Source organism: Tenrec ecaudatus, chromosome 16 (genome assembly GCF_050624435.1).
Source record: "Tenrec ecaudatus isolate mTenEca1 chromosome 16, mTenEca1.hap1, whole genome shotgun sequence".
Taxonomy (NCBI): Eukaryota; Metazoa; Chordata; class Mammalia; order Afrosoricida; family Tenrecidae; genus Tenrec; species Tenrec ecaudatus.
Genome location: NC_134545.1, coordinates 102456639 through 102482926, shown reverse-complemented (window position 1 = coordinate 102482926; position 26288 = coordinate 102456639). Strand labels below are relative to the sequence as shown.

The window sequence follows — 26288 nt, the reverse complement described above, 5'->3', positions numbered from 1 at the left end:
TCCACAGTCTGTATTTCCTGGGTCACATCTAGCTAGCGCTGGTCGCTCTCCTGCTCTTCCTGGGGACTCTGGAAAGCAGGCACTGGGGCAGCCCAGATCTAGCAGGGCACCTGGCACATAACTGGCACACACATCAAGGCCAGCACACCCTCCCCACATCCCCAGGCTACGTACAACTGTGGCTTCCTACTGCCTTTCCCCAGCGTGGTGGTTCCTTTCTAGATTTGACCAAAGGGAGCTGCAATGGACTGAGCCTGACGGCACTATCTACAGAAACCACCTGCCAGGTGGTCCACAGGCTTACAGGACACAAAACGGAGGGACCGTTTGAGTCAACTCCAGGGTATGGGGGTCAGGGGTGGGGTGGGGGATAAGGAGCAGGGCATCCCACCTTCATTCCCCAGTGGGTCAGCAATTGGGAGGACAACTTTCTTCCTCCTTTGTGTTGGGGAGAACTGGATAAAGAGGGCCTGTGGGAAATAGCACGGAGTGAAATATGGCTGAGACTTATTCCCTGAATGGTGCGGAGGGAATCTGGAAGGCCAGTATTCCATGGTAAGGAAGGCTATCACTCTAGTAGTTGGAGATAAAGACCAAGTACATTTTCCTGCAGTAACCTGTCATGTTCACCTTAAAGTGATGCTGCCTTAAAGTGAGCACATGGCTGACTGTCTCCCTATAGAGGTAGGCGTTCCTATTGATTCTATGTCTTTCCGCGAAGCATCCAACCCCTCTCATACCTCCCTCCAATAGCAATGGGCACAGGGGGACTTTATCCCCCAAGCCTGGATTCCAAACGCTTGCCATGAGCCTGAGTGTTTTTGGCTTGGTTACTTGAATATTGTCATCAATTTTATCTTGATAGCTTTCAATGTATAGAAAATAACCGCATAGCCACTGCAGCTCTTTTGAATTTTATATATAAAACAAAAGGGGGAATTGTGGGATACAGAAAGTTTTCTCCCAAGTTGTCTCCCCCAAATATATGCCAAACCTAGGTGCTTGCTACACATGGTAAATGACTATACACTTAGAGGTCAAGGAAAGTTCTTCTCCCTAAGAGTTATCAGTAGTCTAGAGCAATCAGACTAGAGTCTGTCCCACCCTAGTAGGGCCCACTCCCTTCTGATAAGGATAGTAGTAGATTGTTCTCCTGAAGGTAGGGTCCGCCCTTCTTGTCACATGTGTACCCCTATATTATGTGCACCCTCCTAGCTCATCCCCTTCCTGTCACACTTATGCCTATTGTACATCCTTTTCCTGTGATGTGCGTGCCTACTGTACAAACCCTTCCTGTGACGTATGTCTACCTGTAATTAGGGGGCATACATGCTCAAGGTATATCCCTTGGTTAGTAATGAATCACTCTCTCGCTTGTTCCTGCCCTCTCGTCTCCCACCTGCACGTGTACCACCAAGAGGAGTTGAGGTGAGCATGCTACCATGAAATATGTCTGACTTCTTCATTTTACTCCCTCCTATCTCGATTATTCTTTATGACTTTACTGTAATCTCCCTAAATATTTTAACTGTACAAGTGGGCTTACTGAACCCGTGATAGTGTGAGAAGCTGCCCCTCCCCCACAAGGGCCCAATTCCTCACCTACCTAAATCTGTTAAATATCAATAGGCTCCATTTCTTCATCGTGAATTTAGCATTGTAACTTTAATCATTAGCTGATAGTAATTACCCGCCCCAAAAAAAGGGGGTCAAAAAGGATGTTAGCGTTCATTTCCATAAAGTGCAGATTTAATTTTTCATTGTTTGCCTTGGTAAACATCATCTCCTTTTAGATCTCCTCCTGCTCCCACCCAAGGAGGAAGGTGTTTTTGTCTTTAATTATTATTGTTACTATTTTGCTTACTGAAGATCCAACATTAAGAAGAAAAGAAAGTTCCCGCGTGGACGGGAATTTCTGCCAACATTTTCTGGATAATGTTTCTAAGGACACCAGTGTCGCTGGAGTGAGCACCAGCCTTGTATGAACACATGGCTCTGAACGCGAGATAAAAGACACGTACATCCCTTACACCTCCGTGTGGATCTGATCACGTTCAGATGTCGGATTGTGAAGACGGCACATTAGCGCCCGAGAACAAGTCCCTTCGCACACGGCCAAATCACTCGTACTGGAGCTTTTTGGAGACAAGTTCTGATCCGGACCAGGGAAGACCTCTACTCTCTCTCTCTCAGCAACGTCGCAACAGGTCCACTCAGAACCTGCTTCTGGTGTCACTCTGCCACGGAAGGACTGGCCTCTTTCCCCAAAGGACAGTGCTAGCAATGGAGTTAACTAAAAGCATGAAAGGCTGAAGTCGGCCAGCGCTTCCCTCTGCGAAGGCACGCATAGGGAGGGTAAAGTTGTCTACTCAAGTGTGAAACCCGCGCCAAACCTAGTAGGCAAAAAGGTTCAAAGGCCAAGGGGAGAAAAGGAAACGAGATTCTTTTTTTCTTTTACAAGAAAGTGCAACTGCAGGGTCTCTTGAATGGTCTTCTAGACAATTCTACCAAAAAACTTAGTCGTTTGGCTCAGAAAGTCAAGTTCCTCATGAGGAATTGAAATTCTTCCTGGAAGAATACAAAGCAAAATTTCAGGCCACTTTCTGGATATAAACCGTTCGTGTGTGGATACACAGTCAGGCTGAACTGAGAACTATGGGGCAGGCAAGAGGGCCCGAGCCCTGTGCCCAGGCCGTGGCTGCTGCGGTGGCCTCGTGCTCCATCCAGGACGGGCCCGGGGCCCAGAGTGGGTCTTTGTGCAGCTCGGACAGCAGGGACACAGCTAACCGGGAGGAAGCTGGACGCTGTGTCCAATCCTTGGTGAGTATAAGAAGAGAGCATTTCCAGCACGATGTCCAGTATTGTCCACACTGACTGGCCCGTCAGAGTGGGAGGGTGGCACTTCCTGTCTCGGGGATTTTCAGCATGTGCTCCGCGGCTGCCAGGTGGTACAGGAAGTTTTCTGTGGCTGGTGGGAACCGCTTCTGCTTTAGTACTTCCAGATCTAGGGCTGGCTTTTCTCCGTCCCCCGAAGGGTTGGCTAAGGATGCGAGGTTGGTCAAGAGCTCTCTGGTTTTGAGAGAAATGTCCTTTAATGGAACAGGAAAAGGTGTCATGTGTTAACATCCAAGAATCTGAAGGAAGCCAGAGTCTGACCAGAAGAACAGGAAGCGGGTGCCAGGGGCATGCTGGTGTTTCGGGGCGCTAACGTCCTAAGGTCCTTGACTGTCAATACGGCCAGCTCTTCAGAGCACTGTTTTCCCCACAGAAGCAGGAATGGCCTGTCCCAATCTTCATCCCAGCTCTCACCACCGAGCTCCATCCTTGAGTCCCTCTGCCCAGAGAGCCCACTGGGCCCTAACCTGTCTTTCCCCAGTCCCCAGGCCACCTCCACAGGGCATCCAACGACTAGACTCCAGGGGCAGGAATCCTCAGGGGCAGTGCCATGGGATCTCCCTCGTCTACTTTGGGTAATAAAAAGGCAAGATGGTGAGTCTGAGGAGCATGAAGTCTGAGAAAGGAGCACACTGCTTGCCAGCAGCCCCACGTGCCAGCCACCGCAGGGTGTCCTCAAAGCCCACGCTGCTGGCACTAACGTGAGCACAGGGGGTACCTGTATTTGCCCCACAAAACTGAAGACGAGGCTTCCTCTGGGTTGAGCTGAGTAGGACTTGACACCTCACTCCTGGGACACTGCCAGCCACTCCTGTGCCCATGGCAGACACTGCCAATCAACCGCAAGTAGCCCACACCCCCTCTGACCCTGCTTTCCCCAGCACACACCCCACATTACCACAGGCTCTGTGTGGCTTGTTCCCGTCAGCTGGAGTTTACAAAAGCCACAGAACCATTTGTCCTCACGTCTGGCCAGGGCGAGAGGAGGGTGCCGACAGGACCAACACTGTCATCCTGACGGGCAGAGCCCACAGAGGAGCTAGGTCTGGGATTTCAAGCAGAGTCCGCGCCATTTGGCAAGGGTCCTGAGGCAGCCCAGCCAAGTGGAATGGAGACCATCCCAGCTGCAATTCATGCCCAGCGGAACCTTCTCTCTGCAAACTGTGCCTCCACACTAATCACGAGGGGACGATGCTGGCCAGCCCAGGGCATTCCAGACCACCAAGCAGTGACACTTCTGGCCGGATAGCTGACAGGACCATGGTGGCCCAGCCCCTGCTCTCTCCCACGTCCCTTCCCATGGTCATGAGGGCAGGAAGGCACGGACAGAGTGGTTACCTTGATGACTTGGCCGTCGGACTTCTCGGGGTCCTCTGCTGACTGGACGATCAACTGCCCGATTTCTTTGTGCAGCTTCCCCATCAGCATGGCCTCTGGTGAGATCAAGGACATGTGTGTGACTACAAGACCTTCTTTACAACAAGAGGAATTGTGCCACCTGAGCGTGAGGACACAGGACAATTGCAAGAAGCAACGGACAACGCCTCACATGGTCCCATGTTGTCACTAGAAGCAACTGTGATGACGGGCTGGAAGGGACGGAACCACAACAAGGATCACACTTCATGTCCAAACACAGGGAGGGCAGAAGCCAACCACGCCTCCCCAGGCCCCACCTGAGGAGAACAATCTAATGAGAACTCCTGACTGTGAATAAATTGGCCTTTGAAGCCCACAGCCTGACTGATTTTCCTGTCCAGGTCTGGGCAGCTGAAACGTTAACTTTCTGGGGGGATGTTGTGAAAGACGCTTCCCGTCAGCCCACCCCGTGGAGGCCACTCGCGCACAGGAAACGCCAGCAGCAAAGAGCTGAAGGGAAATTTCTGTCTGGAGCCCAAGGATGGTGCCCCAGAGGACGGGTCAGAGCAGCAGATGGCCCCGGGAGGGGCTGCCTTCCCTGTCCGGAAGCGCCAGCAGGTTGAGTGGCCCTGGCTGCGGCTGGGTGTTCTGCCACGTTGGCTGAACCGACAGCACCTTCTTCTGAAGGTCTGATTTTATGCTTGAATTTTTCACCAAGTACGATCCTGTCTGCACTTTGAAAACGAATGGGAGAAGGAGTTCCGCCTCTGTGATTAGACGCTGCTCAGTACAAGCTCCCCTGAACCCGTCCAACAAAAACCCTCAGCAGCCGGCCTGGGGCTGCCACTCGCTCCCCACCGCCCACGTTCGGGGGAAGAGGGCCTCTCATCCAGAGAGAGCGGCAGAGACCACCCTGGGCACGAAATGTACGTGCCCGTCTCCTCCGCTCCACGCAGCAGCCGCTTCTCAGTCTCCTGCCTCGGACTCGCCCCGGCGCACGGAGACCTGCTCCTGAGGGATGCTGAGGCTGTGACTCTTCACAGGAGCAGACGGCCTCATCTTTCTTTTGTGGAGCAGCTGGTGGGCTTGAACCACTGAACTTGTGGCCCGTGGCTTACCCCGCAGTGCCCCTGCATGCCTCAGCTGTCGCTTAGAACCAGAGACGCCACGATAATGCCTTTTTTTGGTCATCACTCCCAAGGGCACTTGAGCTTACAGAGCTCAAAAAACTTTCCCCTGCAGGAGTTTTGTGCGGAGGCAAATGTCCACCAACTAGTCACTATGCCTTTCAAAAGTTGGAGCCCAAATCCTCTCCTCTAAGGGGCCTCGCCTAGACCCAGAGGCTGGCTTCTAATAAATGGAGTAAGACAGAAGTGACCACGTGTGATTCCTGAGACCAAGTCCTAGAAGGTACCCCACACGGCCTCTACCACTTCACGAGGCCACTCAAGCTGCCCTGTGTGGAGGAACCGAGGCCTCCTGCCGACAACCCCATGAGGCAGCTGCGAAGTGGACCTTCCAGCCCCAGTCGGGCCGTCAGACTGCAGCCACAGCCAATGCTTTGGTTAGAAGTTCCTAAGCAGTATGGATTGTGATAAGAGTTGTATGAGCCCCTAATAAAATGTTTTTTAAAAAAAAGTTCCTAAGCAGAACACACTGAGCCAGAACTACACAGCGAAGCCACTTCTGAATCTTCGACCCACTGGAGCCATGAGATCTGTAGCCTATTTCTGTATTACAGCACCAAGTGTTGGGTGAAAAACGAGATGAAAAGACTTTACCTTGTTAGTCTAAAGTATGCATAAAGAACCAGAACATTCTGCTAACTGGGCTAGGTCTGCAAGAACAAGCACAAGAACAATCCCTCCAGCTTCCCAGAGCAGGTTAAACTGCGAGTGTAGAGAAAAGCAGCCAAGAGAACATCACTTTCCGAATCTCTCTGAGGCCAATGCCCCAACAGAAGGAAGGCGAACACGCACCTTTGGCAAGGGGCGCGATGGTGATCTCGCCATCTGCCAGGTTCACAAACACATCATAGAGGTCCAGTCGATTGCTCACTTCCAGGTCTGTGAATCCCGCGATGTAACCTGCAGGTCAGAGGTGATGGGAATCACCAAGGTGTGAGAAGAAAGCAGACAGCGAACAGATCAAAAAGGAAATGCGGCCCCAGCCCAGGGGCTGCTCTTCACCAGAACCAGGTGGCTGGGTTTCCCAGGAACAACGTGGTGGAGGTGGCATCATCTATGAATTGCAGTTCACGGACGAGAAACGCACCAGAGATCGGGGAAACTCAGGAGCAGGAGCTAGCAGACCTGAGGATCCAGTGCTTTTCCCCTGGTTGTGTGGTCAAGGCCACAGTCCCAGGCTGTTGGAACTTCACAGTGCAGGATGGTTTGTTTTTTGAAAAAAACTCGTGGGAGAGGGAGGGAAAAAAGAGGAGCTGATACCAAGGGCTCAAGGAGAAAGAAAATGCTTTGAAAGTAATAATGACACCTTCTGAACCAATGTGTTTGATACAATTGATGTATGGATTGTTGTAAGAGCTGTAAGAGCCCCCAATAAAACGATCTATTAAAAATAATTTTAAAAACATGCACACACCAAAATCAACTGGATTTTACCACAGTTCACAAAGACCGTTCCATACCCTGTTTTGTGAGTAGTGACTGGCGTCTTAAAAGCTCATGAGTAGCCATTTAAGGTGCAACTACTGGTCTCTCTATCAAAGGAAGAAGAGTGGTGAACGTCAGAGACACATGGTGACAATTAGTCCAATGGACTTGAGCATAAGCCTACAGGAGCCTGACCCCAGAAGAATCAGATGGTGTCCATCTACCACCACTACCAATGGCTCTGGAAGGGTTCACATTTGAAGGTACCGGATAGAGTGGGGGCAAAAATGTAAAACAAAATTCAAAATCATAAAAGAGACCAAGCTTGCTGGCCAGCTAGACACTGGTGGAATGCCAAGCCTGTGGCCCTTAACCACCCGTTAGGTCTCAAGTTTCTGTTGACGTGCCAACACTAGTGAGGTGTACCCGTCTGCATACAATCAACCACCTCAGACCAACAGGGCAGCATTTACCCCAGGATAACGTTCCGAAGGGCTAGGAAGGAAGGAGGAATGGAAACAGGAAACACGACTTAAAATGGATAAAACACAATGAGTGCAACAAACACCCAGCCCCAGGTCCACTTCTGTGAGAAAACGGGCTCCAAGACGCATGCTCCCAGCTCCCTGGAGAGCGGAGAGCCAGCCAAGAGCTGAATCCTGGGCCAACTAACTGGCTCTCTGCTCAAGAAGTTAGATTACATCATCACACGCTACCTAAGAATGGAGTCCAGGGAGCTATTAAACACTTAAATGGAAAATAATAATCTGTAACTTATCAAGGGTTCATGAGGGAGGGATGGGGAAGAAATGGAGAACTGATGTCCGGGGCTCAAATGGGAAGAGAATGCTTTGAAAATGACGATGGCAGCATATGTGCAAATGTGCTTGACACACTGGATGAATGTATGGATTGTGATAAGAGATGTAAGAGCCCCCAATAAAAGTTTTTTTTTTAAGGCTTAAACAGGAAATAATTTATCAAGTGTTTAAAAAAAAAACTTAAATGGGAAAAAAATTATAATTTATCAAGGGTTCATTTATCAAGGGTTTATCAAGGGAGGTGAGGGAAGGGGGAAAAAAAGCTGACACCAAAAGCTCAAGTAGAAAGCAAATGTTTTGAGAATGATGATGGCAACAAATGTACAAATGTGGTTGACACAATGAATGGATGGATGGATTGTGATGAGTTGTACGAGCCCCCAATAAAATGATTTAAAAAAAATAATAATACAAACAGGAGAGAAAACCCTTTAAACTCTTCTACCTGTAGAATTTTCTTAAAAACAAAACAAAAAACCTTAAAACCATTAAAAGAAAGCCTAATAAATTCCAACATGGAAAAACTGAGAATTCAAGACACCATAAGAAATTGGGGGGTGGGTGCAGACCTAGCCCAGTTAGCAGAATATCAAAGTGGAGAGTTTGGAGAACGTACGTAATCAATGGTTTCATATTCTGAATGTATGCCGACAGTCTATCAGCCATTAATTAAAAAGAAAAGTGTCGAAATGAGAGGGATTCAGACATTTTACATAAGAGAATGTAGAGATGGCAATATAAACCATCCATTCTGCTGCAGAGTCACCCACAGAACTGCTACCTGGGCCTTCCGAAGCTGGACATGCTTGTGAAAGCCGCCTTTCTCCTGGGCAGCAAGCAGGTAGTGGGCTCCAAGCACAGCATGTTGGCTAGCAGGCCAACACCCACCCCACCGTACAACGGAGAAAGCTGTTTAAGCTGCATTAGCAACCAGGAAAACGCAAGTACAGCCACAGTGAAATACCGCAGACACCCCTAGCAGGCTAGCAACGAAAATAATTTTATAGTTGGGGTCATCACAAAATGAGGAACTGTATTAAAGGGTTGCGACATCGGGAAGGTAGGTTGAGAACCACAAATAGAGTTTCCAAGGCTGGAAATCCTTATGGAAGCACAGTCTCATCTTTCTCCAGCCAAGTGGCGACTTTACTTGAACTGCCATCCTGCAGTCAGCAGTCCAACACTTACCATACACAGCACACAGATTCCAAAGAAAGCAGAGCTCCCTGTGGAAAGGCACACCCAGGGCCTCCTACAGGGGACCACTTCCTCCCCCGCCCCGCGGCTACCTGTACACATCTGCAGGGCTTCCAGCTCATCAGCGCTGAGGTGCACGTAAGAATGGAGGGTTGTCCAATCCTGTCGGTGCCACACCAGGGCAGGCAGTGTCCTGAGAAACCAAGGCAAGAACTCAGATGGTTGTCGGGCAGCACCTTAGAGACCACACCCGCCCCCCTTTCCTTTCCTCTCCTCTCCTCCCCACTGCCGGCTCTGCAGACTCAACACCCGAGGTGACATCTACAGGAAAGAAGCAGGTGGAAAGTTAACCATTTGAAATTTCTGAGTCCAACCTAGCGTGCAAAACCCACTTTTTGTTTGTTGGGATACAAAATAGGTTTCCTTAAGGAAAACCTTAGGTAAACTGATGTTTCTCGGGTTTCTTGGCTGCTGCGGGAAGCTGTGCTGCTTCATCTTTTGAGGGCCTTGTGTGTCCCTGGTGCCCTGCTGGGGAGCTGGGGCTTCCAGGGTTAAAAGGCAAACTATGAAGAAAAAGAGAGCCAGGGTGGGGGTACGGGTTGTTCAGGGCCCAGACCAAGCAGGGGCAAACTCTGCCGGCTCCTTTAAGACCTGAGAACCGTGATCATACAATAGCCCTTTGGTATTGGGGCTAAGTACATCACCCTTTAAACAAACGACTTCTGATGTGAACACTTGCCTTAGAAGCTAGGCAAACCAAACAACTCACTGCCACTGAGTTGATGCAGACCATAGCGGCCGTACGTAAGACAGTGTAGAACTGCCCTGTGAGTTTCTGAGACCACAACTGTTTACAGGAGTGAAAACCTCCGCCTGTCTCCCTCAGAGCTGCTAGTGACTTCCAAGTGCTGACCTTTCGGATTGCAGTCCATGCATAACCACTACGCCACCTGGCTCCTCATGGACTCGGGCCACACAAACATCAGCCTCCACAACCTGAGAGCGCAGACCTAAATGGTGTCCAGTTACTACTACCAACTGCTCTGAAAGGGATCAAGTTAGAAGATCCTAGACAGCGTAGGAGAAAGACGTGGAGCCAAACTAAAAATCATGGAAGAGCTCAGACTTGCTGGGAGGACCGAGATCAGTTCTTGGTCACCTGTGGCTTGATTCTCAGCCAAACTTACAGCCTGACAGGCCAATAAGAGGAACAGTAACACTACGGCTACACTGGACACCTCAGAGTAATCAACCATTTGGAATCAGGAGGGGAGTCCTGGTGGGCTAGCGAGTTACACACTGGGGAGATAATACCAAGGTCAGCAGTTTGAAATCACAAGCCGTGCCGAGGGTGAAAGATGAGGCTTCCTACTCTCATAAAGTGACAGTCTCAGAAATTAACAGGGGTTGCTTTGCGTTGGAATTGACTCAATGGCAGTAGTTTGGAGTGTTTGGGGATCCGGAGGGCAGGATTAACCCAAGGCCAAAGTTGAAAATGGTCAGGACACGAGGAACTGAGATGGAAACATGAGGGGGAGACGGGATGAGCGCTGCTGCCCTGGGAGGGATGCGGTGAATGAGACGAAACTCGCTGTGTGAGAAGCGCTCAGTGGGAAACTGATGATCTACTCTGCAAACCTTCACTAACTCACAATCAAAGTTTATAAATAAATCCAACTAATGAAAATTTGTTTAAAAAACCAAAGTGAATACATGAAGAACAGAATAAAGTGAATAAAAAGAAGAGAAAGAACGACTTACTTTAAAACGGAGGTTGGCAACACCATGGCCCACAAGCCTGCTGTCTGTTTCTGTAAACAAAGTTTTGCTGGAAACCAGCCACGCTCGCTGGTTAACAGTCCCTGGGCTGGCACTGGACAAACCTGCTGCAAAAGACCTCTTTACAGCGTTCACCGAGCAAAGCCTGCCACTGTGAAGGCCACGGTGTGCCTGACTCAAGCCTGGTTAATATTTTTAAATCGCCTCCTAGGTAAGCTGGCCAATGAGCAAGGAGAATTGATGCCTCTGGGTGATGGGGTTGGTGAAGAAAATGAAATATACTACGGGCTGCCAGAAGAATGAGCAGATCTGTCGTGGAAGTACAGCCACAGTGCTCCTTGGAGGCGAGTTGAGGCTGCCGAGACTGTCTCCTGTACTTTGGACATGTGCGCAGGAGGGACCAGGGGGCGAGCAGAGGGTGAAATCAAAGAGGAAGCCTCTCAAGGAGAGGAAGGGACAGCGGCAGCAACAACCGACGGAAGCAGCGAAGGCTGTGAGGACGACTCGGGGCCGGCAGTGTTGCACCTGCTGGACAGCTGCTTCCATGAAGCCACAGCAAAGTGAGTAGTGACCACAGAGACAGGCCCGGCGAGCCACAAGACTGTCCCTTTAGAAGACGCCCTGCTCCAGAATGTTCAGTGTTCCAAACTCCAATCAGATAATTAGATACGAGATTATAGAAATAGGTAACAATCTAGTAGTAACAGGTATCCTTCTTCATCTCCTAGTCCAATTAGAACCTGCCCAAGCCCCAAGACCTTGAACAATTAGATTTTAATGGTATTTCATGTCCAACCTACTACATTCTGGTGATGTCAACTGTGCGACAGAACACAGAATTCTAGACTGGCTGTCAACCAATCTACCTTGTTAATGGTTAGCGTCCATACCTGGTAAACTCCTGAACAACTTCTATGCTTGGATGATAAACGACGATTCTTTTTCTTAGCATCATTGCTGTGTACAAGATTACAGTTTCCATTCCAAATTGAGATACAATATCTTTAAAAAAGGAAAGAAATTAGAAATGTTACGGCATTCAATACTATCAAAAATTCACTGCCATTCCGACTAGACCTTACAGGACAGAAGAGAACTGCTCCTTTGGGTGTCCGAGTCTATTAAATGTTTACGAGAGCAGACTGCCTCTTGTTTTTCTCCCTTGGAGGGCTGCTGGGTTTGAACTGTTGACTCTGAGGTTAGCAGGTCAATGTGTAACAACTGCACTGCCAGGGTTTCCTATTAAACACTAAAGAAGAGAATACAGTCTTTATCAGAAAGAACTCTTGTGATCAAAAGGCAAAACTGGAGAGAAAACACTTAGGAAAACATTTTGGCAAGCGCCAAACCCACTGCCCAGCCTGTTGTCCTCAAGTCAATTCCCTACTCCTAGTGGCCCTATGGGACAGAGGGCAGAAACACTGTATGGGTCTATCCATCTGCTCCTAGGATGAGTGACAACTGCCTACCACCACCCCAGGAGGCCCCATACTGGGCTCACAGACCACGCCAGGCTCAGGAGAATAAATGATGGGACTGGTACCAGCAGTTTCCTATCTCCTGACAATGACTGATTTTAAAAACACTGTTCCATAGGGCAGAGGCTGTACACTGGTGCATATGTGGGCTGGAGGCACAGGGAATCCAGGGTGGATGATACCTTCAGGACCAAGGGTGTGAGGGACGATGCTGGGAGAGTGGAGGGTGAGTGGGTTGGAAAGGGGGAACTGATTACAAGGATCCACATGTGACCTCTTCCCTGGGAGAGGGACAGCAGAGAAGGGGGGAAGGGAGACTCCGGATAGGGCAAGATATGACAAAATAACGAGGTATAAATTACCAAGGGCACATGAGGGAGGGGGGAAAGGGGAGGGAGGGAAAAAAAAAAGAGGACCTGATGTAGGGGGCTTGGGTGGAGAGCAAATGCTTTGAGAATGATTGGGGCAGGGAATGTATGGATGTGCTTTATACAATTGATGTATGTATATGTGTGGATTGTGATAAGAGTTGTATGAGTCCCTAATAAAATGTAAAAAAAGAAAGGAGAAGAAAGGGATTGAGGCAAAGACTGTACAGATGTGCTTTGTACAATTGATGTATGTATATGTATGAACTGTGATAAGAATTGTATGAGCCCCAATAAATTGTTAAAAAAAACAACAACACACTGTTCCATCGCTTCTGGGCCTTTTGGATAAGATCAAGTGTAAAAACACTGTTCCACGGCCTGTCCCCCCTCCACCCAGCATATAGGTCATTACGTGAACCCACGTAAGTCAGCATGATTAACAAGTGAACATCTCAAGCGCACAGAGCTGTAGGGTCCCAGGCGAAGGAAGACAGGCAGGATGTGCACAAGGCAGCCCCTCCTTTCAGCTGCCTTCTCTCTCCTGAGGACCCGAGGGCTGTGGCTCCGCCCTGGGCTGGCCTCAGCTGGTTTTCATGATCCAGCTGGGGCAGACGGGCTAGGAGTGGCCCTCTGGGTCAGGAGTGTCAGATCTCCAGGTATAGGCGCTACCTGCCAAGATGGAAGGGGAGGAAAGCGCGAGTTATCCGAGGCATGAATTCAGCCTCGGGTGCGAGACTGCGCGTCCCACAGAGTGATGTGGGCAACCACCAGAATCTGCCCTCCGGCTGAGCTGTGAGCCATAGACGCCATGAAGCGTGGGGATAGCACAGGACCCAGGAGACACTGGCCTTGGTGGTTGGGGTGGGTTTGGTGTTCTTTCCAGTGGCAAAAATAAGCACAACAACGTGTACCCCAATTTAACGCTTTCTGTGGGACGATTCTGTGAAGTGACGGTTGTGTTCTGCTCTTTGTTTACCTTTGATGGGCCCTGCGAGGTAGGCCTTTCGGGCATCAAAGTCCTTGCTGAGGAAGGAGCCATTTTCCTCAGTCTGGCAGATCCCCTTGGTGAGGACTGCAATATAGCTCTCCATCATTTTCACCGGGCTCCCATGTCTCAGGTACATTCTGGAAGGAAGGACAAAGACCACGGGATTGAACTTGGCAGGACAAGAAGTGCCCCAAAGTTAGGCATGAGCACCTGCTAGAGCTTCCAGCCACCTTGCTAAGACTCTTCTGAATATTCACTTCTATGGCACTTATCGCCTCTACAGTTTTCTTTGAGAAGGCCGACAAGCCTTGGACAGTCAGCTCCCCTTCCAGCCCCCAGAGCTGCTGCTCTCACCCACTGGGGCAGGAAAATGGCCTCTGGGCTCGCGGAGGCACCATTATCCCTGAGCGCTGGGTGGACCTTAGGTCCTACATTCAAACAACTGCTGCCCTTAGTCTTAACTCTTTTTATTGCTGGAACTGCCCGTGACAAGGAAGGCGTCACAGGCACTGTTCCCAGAGGAAGCAGTAATTAGCCCGAGAACCCACACTATTACCAGAGCTCCCAGAGGTGCCTATATTTAGATCATTAAGAAACCAAGGCGCCTCTTAAAGTTTCTGGTGATGATCGTACAGGAGCTACGTCCTTTGCCCAGCTGCATGTCCAGAAAATGCTGACAGGAAACTGACTGCCCTGGTGGCTCCCCTGTGGCGCCTGTCTTCCTGGGAAGCACCCTCAGTAACCTTTGCTGGGAACGCGGGTGAGTCTGTTAGGTAGCTGAGCGGGCAGAAAAACGAGAAGACGATAAAGCTGGTGCTTGGGACAGCTTGCTTGAACACTACGTGAGCTGCTGAGTGAGGGGAAGGCCAAGTGCTTTACCTGCCTACCAAATGTTGGTCCTCAGTGGGTTCTAGAGGTAGAGATTAATGAATATGGTACCAAACCCAACCCAAACCCATGGCCTTCGGGTCCTCTCTAACTCACGACGACACTACAGGACAGAGTAGAATGGACCCATTGGGCTTCTGAGGCTGTCATGTCCGTCTCGCCTGGAGCAACTGGTGTGAACGGTCAACCTTCGAATCTGTAGTCAGGTGCCTAACCACCAGGGCTCCTGAAAGACGAAGATAAGCTCTCCAGTATCTATATGAGGGGGCTTCAGAACGTTTTTGGAAAGACTTCATTATTCTTATTATTTTTAATCATTTTATTAGACTTCATTATTTTTCTATTCCATTTTTCCATGGACATTCTGAAGTCCGCTTGTATAACAGATCTTCAAATCCATGAAAATCAAGCACGCGGCTATGCAAAGAAAACATCTCTGCTTGAAGATACAGGGCACTGTTACAGGGGCTGTCCTGGGGGGTATCGTAAAACAGGGGTTCTTGGGAGCTGGGGTGCAGACTGTTTCCACCCTCTACTGCTCAGCATTGCCTGTATTAGTCTCAACAACATCCTGACGTTACTAATACCTAAACGTTAAAATGCCACCAAATGCTGAGACACAGCAACAGAGGGAGACCCTCAATGAGACAGAGCGACACAATGGCAGCAACCATGGGCTTGACCGTGGACTGGACGGCAGCTCCTTTTGTTTCTAGGGCCACGCTGAGCTGGAACCGACTTGGCAGACCCAACAGCAATATGTATTTGCCTGCAACAACTAAAATATAAACACCCCTAAAATTGTCAGACAGGAAGAGGACACAGTTAGAACAATGGGGACTCGCTGCCACAGCTGGCCCAGGGCTGCTGGCTCCCAAGGACCCTCCTCTGCAGGGACTAGGAGATGAAGAAGGGGTGGAAGTGACGGATCTGGCTCCCCACCAGGGAGTGCTACCTTCCTCGCCTTGGAGAGCCATGGCCCGCCAGGGCTTTCACGCCAATGCGAGGCAGCACCTGCACGCCCACCTCACAGTGGGGGAAAAGGATCTATTTCTTTGCAATCGCGTGGAGTTCTTGCACTGCTATAACCTCAAGGCCAGCCGTTTGAAAGCACCAGCCACTGCGCTCCAAGTGATGGGGCTTTCTACTCCCATGAAGAGCTACTGTCTCGGAAACCCACAGGGGCAGTTCTACCTTGCCCTATAGGGGTCTCTATGAGTCAGGACAGACGCGTTGACACTTTTTTGTGGGGATGGGGGTATGCATGGACACATGCATGTGCGGGGGTGGTGGTGTGCCTAAGCACAAGGGGGTGTGCACACGTGAGGGCAAGCATGAGAGAACAGGAAGGGTTAGAGGCAAAGGAGATGACAGCAGCGATATGGCTTCGTTTCCCTTGCACTGTGATGAGAGAGGAAAACGCAGAATGTTACAGTGCCCAGATACTGAGAGGAGAATCTGCAATGCAGCAATGCCACAGCCTGCGAGAAGAATCCAGACGCACTGTGCGGAGACACTGAGAGGAGAATGTGAACTGCGGCAGTGGCAGGACACCGAGACACAAACCGGAGGCTACCGCGCCACATCACTCCAGCGGCTGTGCCGCCCTCGCCCTCGGGCTCTCCCCAAGGCAGGAAGTGGGGCCACCTCCCCCGTAACCTTGCCTACGGTTGCTATTCTGGAGTGCTGTCACGGGGGCTTCAAGCTCACAGCTCCCCTACATACCGGTCCTGTGCCACCCTCACAAGTGTGCCCTTCCTTGTTCCTCTAGCCCATTGGAGGTCTTCCTCTTTTTCGCTGACCCTCCACTTTGCGAAGCAGGAGGTCTCTCAAGGGATCCGTCAATCCAGATAACATGTTCAAAGCACTAGGGATCAAGTCTTGCCCTCTCATTTCCAAGGAGCATTCTGGCTGTACTTCTAATTTGTATATTCCATATTCTTCACCAACACCATAATTCAAAGGTTGATCTACACAAGGTCAACAAGCAGTTGTTCAAACAGAGTAAGGGCATACTGAAAGGCTTAAAATCAGGAGGAGAGTGTGCTACAGTTAGGAGCCTGGTGGCACAGTGATGATGCATTGGGCTGCTAACTGTAAGGTCAGTGGTTTGACACCACCAGCTGGACTAGAAAGACGGGATTTTTCATTCCCATAAAGAGTTAAGAGTCTAGGAAACTCCCAGGGGGAGTTCTACCCTGTCCAGTAGGGTCACTATGAGTCGCTGGCATCTCCTTGATGACAGTGAGTAACGAGCGTGTTGTGGTTGTCTTTTTCACCATACCTATTCAATCCGGATGCTGAGCAAACAGTCCAGGATTCTAGACATGAAGAACTCAGGCCTGGAGAAAGATTTATTAACAATCTGGCATACGCAGATGACAGAACCTTGCTTGCTGAAAGTGACAAGGACATCAATGACTCCAGCCTTCAGTAGATACCCCACAACAGGAAAACTCCAACCAAACTCGCTGCTGTCTAGTCTATTAGACAGTGGCGCTACAGAACAAAGTCCAACTGCCCCTGGGGGTTCCAAGACTGTAAGTCTTTATGGGAGAGACAATAACTGATCGAAAGATTCAAAGGAACTATGATAGGGGAGGCTGGCGGGAAATGGGAAGCTAACAACAGCTAGTAAGTACAAGGAAAAAGACATGTCCTGGAATTGACTGTCGTGACGGTTATGAATATGATTGAACTCTTGAAACGTATGAAAGGTGAATTATATGTCTCTGAAGTTGTTAAAAATAAACTAATTAAAAAAGAAATCTTTATGGGACCAGAAAGCGTCTTTCGCCCAAGGAATGGCTGGTGACTTCAAACCGCTAACCTTCTCCTTAGCAGCCCAGCACGGAAGCCACGGTGTGCCTCCTCACAATGGGACCAATGGCAACATCCGGGGAAGTGCAGAGAAGGCCAGGTTTTACTTCCAGCCACAATCCGCGTCACATGCATGGAAGCTGGACTCGAGAGAGCTAATGCTGTCCTGCGTGGGGCCAGTCTGCCACACACACCTCTTCAAAGTGTTGAAAGCAGCAGTTCTCCACCTTCCTCCTTCCGCGGCCCTCTAACACAGTCCCTCGTGTGGTGGTGACCCCCCAACCATACAACTATATTCGTTGTTACTTCACTGTCATTTTGCTACTGTTATGAATTGGGCAACCCCGGTGAAAGGGTCGTTTGACCCCCAAAGGGGTCACGGCCCACAGGTTAAGAACCGCTGGTTGAAAAGCAAAGCTGTCACTCTGAGGGGTCAGGTGTGCCTGGGTCAGTCAAGCCCCAGCATCAGGGAAGCTGGGCAACGGATAAGGAAGTTGGCAGAATGGATGCCTTTGAATGATGGTGTTGCTGCCTCCTGAGCCACCTAACCCTGACCCATCACATCCACTGGGAGCAGTGTTGATTCAAAAGCACCTCTGCACTGTGCTTAGTTCACAGCTTCCATAGCTTCTCTACCAGCAGGAATAATGTCCACTTGTGTCAGCGAGGCGGAAGACAAGTGCTGAGGTGCCTTTAGACATTACACCATGTGCCTGCGATTTCTCTCTTGACAGCAAGAAGTCTGTCTTGCCCTCACTGGCTGCAAAAACAGGATAACCTCCTTTCCAAACACAATCTAACTGAAGCCCGTAAATGGGAAGGAGGTATTCTGACCCGGGGTTGTGTGTGTGTCTGCATGTGAGAGGGCGCGCATGCAAACAGCCAACACGGCCACTATTCAGTGAGCACCCAGTCCAAACACACACACACCCGCGCCACCCCACTTAAGAAAACAGCCGCTTAGGAGAGCGTCTGCATCTAGAGGTACAATTCTGTCTAGCGAAACAGTACTTCCGAAACCCTAAAACTTCAAACATCTCTCATTACAGGGTCAGAACCCACAACAGATAGGAATAAAAAGGATTTCATTAAGTTCATTAGGTCGACTTACTGTGCCAAGAAGTGTATTCAGTATATTTTAGAACATTGTTTTTCTTTTTAAAGTAGAAATTTCTTTTTCATCAGCTGGAACGAAACTAAGGGTCTGCCTGAATCACAATTAACCAAGTAAGGGAAACTTCCCACCCGCCTCCTTGCTCCAGTTGATGGTTTCCTGTGTGTAAGCACTCCTCACTATTCGGAACGCTCAAGACCTCTCCCCTCAAAAGATTCCCACACATGGGTCTTGACACATAGGAACCAGCTTGCCGTTTTACCCAGTGCACGGACATTCAATTTCACCTGAGCTGCTAAGGGACGGTCTGCCCTGGGAGCAGGCAGACATAACAGACCCAACATGGTGAGTAACTTAGACTCCCTGGGAACTACAAGAGCCATGCAGATGACGGCCTTCCCCGGACCATTTCCCCACGCCAGCGAACAGTGTCCTCAAAGCAGAAGGAAGGCCCCTCTTTACCACACAGTCTTATAACAGTCCCCGGAGACTAAGGCAGGGAGACAAAGCTGAACTGTGGGGAAACTATTCAGGGAGCTCTTCATTTGTGCACATTAGCATTTAATACAGTTTTTATACAGACCTACACAATATCCTAGTGAAGGCGGCATATTTCTCTGGGTTAAAATCTTTGGCGGTCAGAACAATAGAAAAATGAGTCACCTGTCCAAAAGAAACAAACAAACAAAAGTACACTTTTTAAAAAGACACTTCAATAGAATTCATATCTTAACACCACATTCTAACACGTCTCTTGTATAAGACATGCCAGCTTTAGAAGGAAAAGGTCACAATGCAGTACGAAAGGCCCCATTTGCATCCTTCTAGTTTTCTATGGGCAGGTCTCAACGAAGTTTGGGTGATGAGAAGATACAAGAATTTGCCTACCAACTTTTTGAATCTCTCTCTCTCACACACACACACACACACAATTTCCTACACAAGAATTCAATACCTAAAAAGAGTTGGATTCCCCGCTCCCCCCACTGCAAAATAAAAGACATCCTTTGCTAAAAATAAAAACTTCACAAAAATATTTCTCAATCTCGTGTCACAATGTGAGCTTTTACTTAATGGCCCCAACTTAATCAAAGCAGAAAGAACCAGGATGGTTAAAATCCAGTCTACCAACTTAGCAAATCTCTTTGTATTAATGACATAAAGAACAAAAACAAAATACATCTCAAAAGAAATCAGATGGTTCCTGAGAGGAGGGTCCCTTTTCTACAAAGGGATGTTTCAAGCTCTGTGACTACAGATATACATTGCTAATCATATGCCTCATAAGCCCATAGATGGGACAATTCCCAAACTTTACAAAAGGGAAAACAATTCAAAATCTTTTTCTTTAAATCAATAATCATATTTTAAAATGTAAGACATCTCTTTAAATCTTAAAACCAAATTTGCTACGGTTTGGCAGTTTGAGATGTAAAACATGGGGTGATGCACTGGAGGGATGCATCAGGACTTAAATAATCCATAATCACAGAACTTATGACACAGTGAAAAGTACTTTTGGGGGGGTACGTTTCCTAATCCTAAGTCTATTTTGGCCTAAAACTGTTTCTCAACCGTTGTCTTCCTGCCCTTTGAAACGCGGTTCCCTAAACTGTGTCTGGTGTCTTGGACATGCTTCAGTTCCACTATTGGTTCTGACACTGGCCCTTACAAGGGACAATAACGTCCCACCAGGAGCGTGCCAGGGGTCCGGTCACTTTTTAGGACAACTTGGTGGACTGGATAAGGCACATCCACAATGGTCACTTAATGGTTTTCAACTTGTGTTGATACTACTCATATCCTCACCCAGAAAGTCCACTCAACCCACGATTTCTTTAATTTTCCTTTCTAGCCTCAACATATCCTTATTGGGGGTGGGGTGTTCTTTCCTATGCCAACAATAAGTATATCTTTTAAAATGGTTTCTCATTATGGGGAAATAATCTTAATTAGTCGTGGTTTTGAAATGACTTCGAGGTTTCGGCACTAGCCTGTCTCGTCAGAGATCCCACTGCTGGGTTGATCATGAATACATCCCCAGGGTCTGGCTTAGAGTAATGAAAAACTCCCTTGCCATTGAGTCAATTCCGACTCATAGCAACCCAATGTGACAGTAGAGAGCTGCCCCTGTGTGTTAATGAGACTGGAAATCTTTACAGGAACAGAGCAGCTCAATGCATAACCCATTACACTACCAGGGCTCCTAGGCCTAGGGCAGATGCCAAACAAACATCTACAGAGTGAATGAACGTGAACTATGAGACAGAACATTCCCAATGGGTGGAATACTTGCTATTTTTCAAGTTTATAGTAATTAAGGTCAAAAGCTTATTACTACAACAATCTTTAGGAAACTGATTGTGGTAGCAATTGTACAATTCTGCTTGACATGCTTGAACTATGGCATGGTATATGTATTAACTCCCAACTAATAATAATTTTTTAAAAACTATCTTTAGTCACTTTGCTAGTTTTCTTCCCCCTTCCCCTTTATGCAGTCCTACCTTTTTCAAGACTGAAGAATCTGGAACTCCCACTGTTGTGATATAAAACCACGTCCTTCGGTACTGGCCAAAGACGAAGGGGTGGAGCAGGCTGCTGTCAGCCGTGAGGCAGCACTTCCTCAGCAGCAGGCCCCTGAGCGTGGCTGTCGTGGAAGGGTAGCACCACACCCACAGAACTTCTCCGTTTGTGTCCTTTTCTGCGGTGGAAAGACGGTCACTGTGTAAACGTCAAACAGCAGCGAGCGAGGGAGTGAGTGCAGGGGTTACTCAGAGGAGTCCGTGGGATCAGTGGTGACACCCCTGCTTCAAAAAGCAACCCAAACAGGCGAAACCCCAAGCACCCACCTGCCTCCACTGACCAAACGAGCCAGTGGGCTCTCGGGAGCTGAAACTGGAGGGCCCTCGAGGAGAAAGCTTTTACACAATGTGAATGACACTTGTGCCTGAGAGGCTCCAGGGCGCCTCCCCACAAACTCTCACAGCCTAGAAGGACTTTGTTCTTATTAAACTGGGAGCATTTTTAACCCATCCATGGAGAACGCTTCATAGACGAGGAAATGGTGAAGTCTCAAAGCAGTGACACGCTGACTGCATAAATGTTGCCATTTCTAATTTTGTAATAACAAAACTTTTCATTCATGCTTTATGTAGTTTCTTGTAGAAGTCAACACCTTAATAGCAACAAGGGAACAATGTGTGAGTAATAAAATCTCCATGTTAAAAGCCATTAAGCTTGGTTAAACAGTTACTGCATGTACATGCACAGTAGGAACCCAGTGTCTGATACACAGACCTAAAATTTCTTTCTATAATGTAATAAAAAGCATACAAGAAGTGGATAAAATGACTTCCTGTGTCTCCATCGCTCAGCCCAGCAAATAGCAACACCCTGTTTCATAAGACCTCTCCCCCCTTGTTTTGGTCAAATCCCCGAGTAGCAGTGGTATCTAGATTTTGTATTTCATGTCAACATGAAAAAATATAAAAATATGCCCAGAAGCCACACTTCTTAAAGTTTTAGTTTGCTATTTCCAGATGAAGTTAGTATAACTTCGTTTTCATCCAGGAATGTGTCAGACAGGGTATATTTCTGACAGAAGTTCCTGCTGTCAGGAGCTGCTGTGTGGATCCTGACTCAGAGTGGCTGGTGCTATACTAGAACAGAATGCTGCCTGGTCCAGTGCCATGCTCACAATGACTGTGTTTGAGCCCACTGGTGCTGCCACTGTGTCCATCCATCACACTGAAGGTCTTCGCCTTTGGCCCTGACGCTCTACTTTACCAAGTAAGATGTCCTTCTCCAGGCATTGGTCCCTTCTGATATATCCAAAGTACTTAAAACAAAATCTTGCCTTATCAAGAGACCCAAAACAAACAAAAACATTGTTGAGAATGAGAGGCATTTGAGTATAGACCCAAAACCCATCTGTCGACTATGGGACAAACCCTCACAGAAGGGTCACAGGAAGGGATGAGTCTACCAGGGCATAGCATAACACCAACAAAACACACAATACTCCTCTGGTCCCTTGAGGCTTCTTCACCTTCCACTGTCATGAATGACCCCAGAACTTTCACTGCTGGCTAGACCAGAGCATGCACACACATACAGATAAGAACTCAAGATACAGGGAATCCAGCTCAGATAACCCCCTCAGGGAAGAAATGGGAGTAGCAATACCAGGAGGGTAGGAGGTGGGGAGTGAAGGTGGGGAAAGGGGAATCGATTGCAATGAAACTGTGGGGGAAGGGAGATAGCATTGGTATAAGATATGAAAATAATAGTAATTTATCAGTGGGTCACGAGGGTGAGGGGAAGGAAGGAAAAATGAGCTGATGCCAAGGGCTTAAACAGAAAGTAATGTTTAGAAAATGATGGCAACATATGGATAAATATGCTTGATACAATTGATAATATGGATTGTGATAAGAGCTGTAAGAGTCCCCAATAAAATGATCTTAAAAAAAAAAAAGCCTTGTGTTCCTTTTCTGGATCCTAAGGCGTATTCTGGCTGTACATCTTCACAGACTTGTTCCTTCTTCTGGCCGTCCATGGTACTCATATCTTCATCAACACCATAAGCAAATGTAGCCATTCGTTTTCAGTCTTCGTTCATCACTCTTGAAAGCAGTTTTTATGTGCACGATGCAATTGAAAATGCCATGGTTTAAAGTGAGGTGGCCCTAAGTCCTCAAAGTGACATCTTCTTTTAAAAACTAGTTTAAAGAGATCTTTTGCAACAGATTTACCCAATGCAACACTTCCTTTGATTTCTTGACTTTTGCTTCTTAGGGACATTGGCTGTGGATATCAGTAAACTGAGACCCTTGGCAATGACAATCTTTCCTGCATTCTTATGATGTGACTTGGTCCGCGTGTGAGGATTTCTTTTCTTAATTACTTTTAAAAATCATTTTATTAGGGGCACATACATCAATTGTGTAAAGCACATTTGTACATTCATCGCCCTCAGGGTGTGAGGATTTTTGTTGTATGTAAACCATATTGATGGCTGTAGCCTTTGCTCTGTCTTAAGTGCCTCAAGAACGGTTTGCTTTCAGCAAGGAAGGCTGTGTCACCTGCTTCCAGCAGGTTGTTAATGGGTCTAATAAGAACCAGTATGTCTGTGTCCTTGTGTTTTTCCTTGAGGCAGGTTAAAAATCATTAAAAATGAATGCAGAAAGCCATTCCCAGATAAAAAGTTCTCCTTTGAGGCACTGAAAAACATCAGCACAATTCTCCAGGTTTGGGCTACCCTGGGGGAATAGCGATCGTTCACGAGAATGTAGAGACCGGGTGGGGAAACCGACAGATAGATGTTCATTTTCAAGTACCTGGTGCTAGCTGTCACCTTTCGAGGAAAGGCTTCTTGAGACACCTGCCCTTGGGTGTCAGGCACACAGCCTAGGTTCCCCAAAGATCCCAACGTACTTCCGCATTCACGAAGTCTTCAAATGTCCCACCACCTTACCAAGTGTGGTGCGACTCAATCACATGACTCCAGTTCTCTTGGTAGCGCTGGGCTTCAGGGCCAGGCTGCAAGCGTCCCAACCTTGGCTCGACCACGGCCCTGGGAGATGGCCGAGCACTTTTGGCACCCAGGGGCTCCCCTTGTTCTATTGTAAAGTGGCTCTCAAGCATTCCCTACACCTCCCTGGAGCTGTGTTAAACGGGAGGTAATCCCGTGCACAACGCCCAGAGTTAACTCCATGCCTGGAACCGCTCAATCATAAGATCTGAGCCCAGCCAGCAGTCACACGCGTGGTTCCCGCGTCCCCACTATGGTTCTACGGACCTCAGACCCACACCGCGCTGCGGCTTGGAACCTGAGAGCCCCCCACTTGCGCACGAGCCCCCGAAGTCGCCGGCGTCTCCGGCCACCGTGACGCACTGCCCTGCCCGACAACCCGGCACCCGAGAAGCGCTCTATCGTGGGACCCTTCACGCGGGGGGCCCCACGCGCTGAGGCGACGGTCGGCCCAGCGGAGGCCCCGAGTCCCCGGCTCCGGTTCAATTGGGAAGGCCGCGCTCTCCACCCGCGGGCAGCGCCGGGACGGCAGCCACCGGGGCCGGAGGCTGAGCTAGGGTTCGAGCCTGCGGAGCAGGGCGCCTGCGTCCTCACCGATCAGCCCGACTCCCAGCATCAGCTGAGTGTCCGCCGCCTCAGCCGCAGCCATCTTCCGCTGCCCCGCGATGCTCCCAGCTTCCCGCTACAGGTCCTGCCTCCTCGTCTCGGCCGCGCCCCGCCGCAGGCCCGCCCCTACTCCTGGCTTCCTGTCGCAAGCCCCGCCTCTCCTTACCAGGCCCCACCCACCCCACAGCTTCCTGTCGCAGGCCCCTCCCCTACTATCTGCCGGGCCTCGCCCCTTTCGGCCGACTTCCCGCCACAGGCCTCGGCCCTCCTCCTTGCTGGGCCCCGCCCCCCTCCCGGTTTCCTGTCATAGGACCCGCCCCTCTTCCAGAGCTGGCCTCGCCATAGGCTCTGTCCTTCCTACGGCTCCCCTATCGCCGCAGACCCCACCCTACTGCCCCACCCCTTCTCTAGGCCACGCCTCCATATGAACCCCAGAGTCGTCCCGACTCAGCTATGAGGCCCCTACTCCGGATCCGTCCCTGGCCAAGACTGCCGGGACTTCCTCTCCGCTTCTCCACGCCTGTTGAGACTTGAGTCCACCAGCCTGGGAAACCGCCCTCGGCCTCCACAGCCTTCCGTAGTTTTTCGAATCCAGATCTCCCTAACATATTCCTTAACTTTCTACGTCTCCCCAAGGTTTTCTTCACTACCTCCTACTTTCGGGCCGGGTCAGAACAGGTGATTTGGTTTTTGGAAACTAAGACCTCCTAGGATAGAGAAATGGAGATTCAGTCATTCATCCAACTATTCAAAGTACGTTTTTTAGAATCTAGTGGGACATTAGGAAGAGGCTCTGGTGGATTAAACATTGAGTTGCTAACCATAAAGTCAGAGGTTCGAACCCACCCAGGTTCTTGCGGGGGTGGGGGGGCGATTAAGCTGTCTATTCCTGTAAAGGTTTACAGTTTCGGAAACTCAAAATAGACTTTGGGGCCAGGACATGGTACTCCATCAGACATGACCGCAAAACATTCCTAAAGGTCAACAAAGACCTTGAACTATTTGCAGACTTTTTTTTGGTCATTGTTTTGTTGGTTCTGTCTTGTTTTTGTGCATATAATTATCTCTGCAGGTCTATCTAGATAGGATAGGCTGGATAAACAATCTGGAGGAGAAAACAATAGGACCGACAGTTCTGGGGGGACATGGGAGAGGGGAAGTGGGGGAAAGTAAGTGGTGTCAATAAACCCAGGGACAAGGGAACAAGTGATCCAAAATCAGTGGCGAGGAGGGTGTAAGAGAAGAGGCCTGGTAGAGCTTGATCAAGGGCAATGTAACCGAGAGGAATTACTGGAACTCAAATGAAGGCTGAGCATGATAGTGGGACAAGAGGAAAGTAAAAGGAAATAGAGGAGAGAACTAGGAGGCAAAGGGCATTTATAGAGATCTAATTACAGCCATGTACATATGTAAATGTATTTATATATGATGATGGGGAAATAGATCTATGTGCATATATTTATAGGTTTAGTATTAAGGTCACAGATGGACAATTGGACTTCCTTGCTCTGCTCCCTTTGCTATTCTGTTGCACACCCTTAGTGTTTTACCTCTGTGTGGTGGGGTCAGATCAGGGCCCAATTCCCACACTGCTGAGGTAGCTATGGGAGTAGAAAACCTCACTTCTACGGGGCAGCTGGTGGTTTTAAACCACTGACCTCGTGGTTAACAACCAAAAGCATTACCCACTGTGCCAACAGGACTTCCTTGGAGGTAGAAAGAGAGGCTTATCTACTCTCATATTTACAACCTCGGACATCCTCAGAGGGCTGCTGTGCATTGGCATGACTCAATAGCAGTGGGTTGGGTTGGGTTGACTATAAC

General features: G+C 48.9%; 1 protein-coding gene across 3 annotated transcripts; it reads right to left on the bottom strand.

The window, feature by feature from the left end:
• Window positions 1–895: 895 nt before the first annotated feature.
• DENND10 (DENN domain containing 10) lies at window positions 896–24589 on the bottom strand. 3 transcript variants are annotated; one of them, XM_075533303.1, is made up of 9 exons: window positions 24453–24589; window positions 20830–21026; window positions 18906–18985; window positions 13489–13637; window positions 11554–11665; window positions 8977–9077; window positions 6234–6341; window positions 4234–4328; window positions 900–3089 (listed from the first exon to the last, which is right to left on the bottom strand). In XM_075533303.1, the coding sequence occupies exons 1-9, from the start codon at window positions 24505–24507 to the stop codon at window positions 2883–2885; spliced, it is 1104 nt and encodes a 367-aa protein (XP_075389418.1). In that variant the 5' UTR covers window positions 24508–24589; the 3' UTR covers window positions 900–2882. The 3 variants fall into 3 exon arrangements, with proteins under 3 accessions (XP_075389419.1, XP_075389420.1, XP_075389418.1); XM_075533304.1 differs by lacking the exon at window positions 18906–18985 and having other exon boundaries at window positions 896–3089; window positions 20830–21046; window positions 24453–24579; XM_075533305.1 differs by lacking the exons at window positions 18906–18985; window positions 20830–21026 and having other exon boundaries at window positions 896–3089; window positions 24453–24567.
• Window positions 24590–26288: the final 1699 nt, after the last annotated feature.

What these genes read in the sequence shown, in the direction of transcription:
- DENND10 (XM_075533303.1), bottom strand. Translation starts at nt 24,507, where the DNA reads ATGGCTGCGGCTGAGGCGGCGGACACTCAGCTGATGCTGGGAGTCGGG. An exon ending in AGCCCTGCAGATGTGTACAG is followed by an intron (nt 6,342 to 8,976) that starts GTAGCCGCGGGG and finishes TCTGACCTGCAG; the next exon opens with GTTACATCGCGGGATTCACA. An exon ending in CCGACGGCCAAGTCATCAAG is followed by an intron (nt 3,090 to 4,233) that starts GTAACCACTCTG and finishes GTTCCATTAAAG; the next exon opens with GACATTTCTCTCAAAACCAG.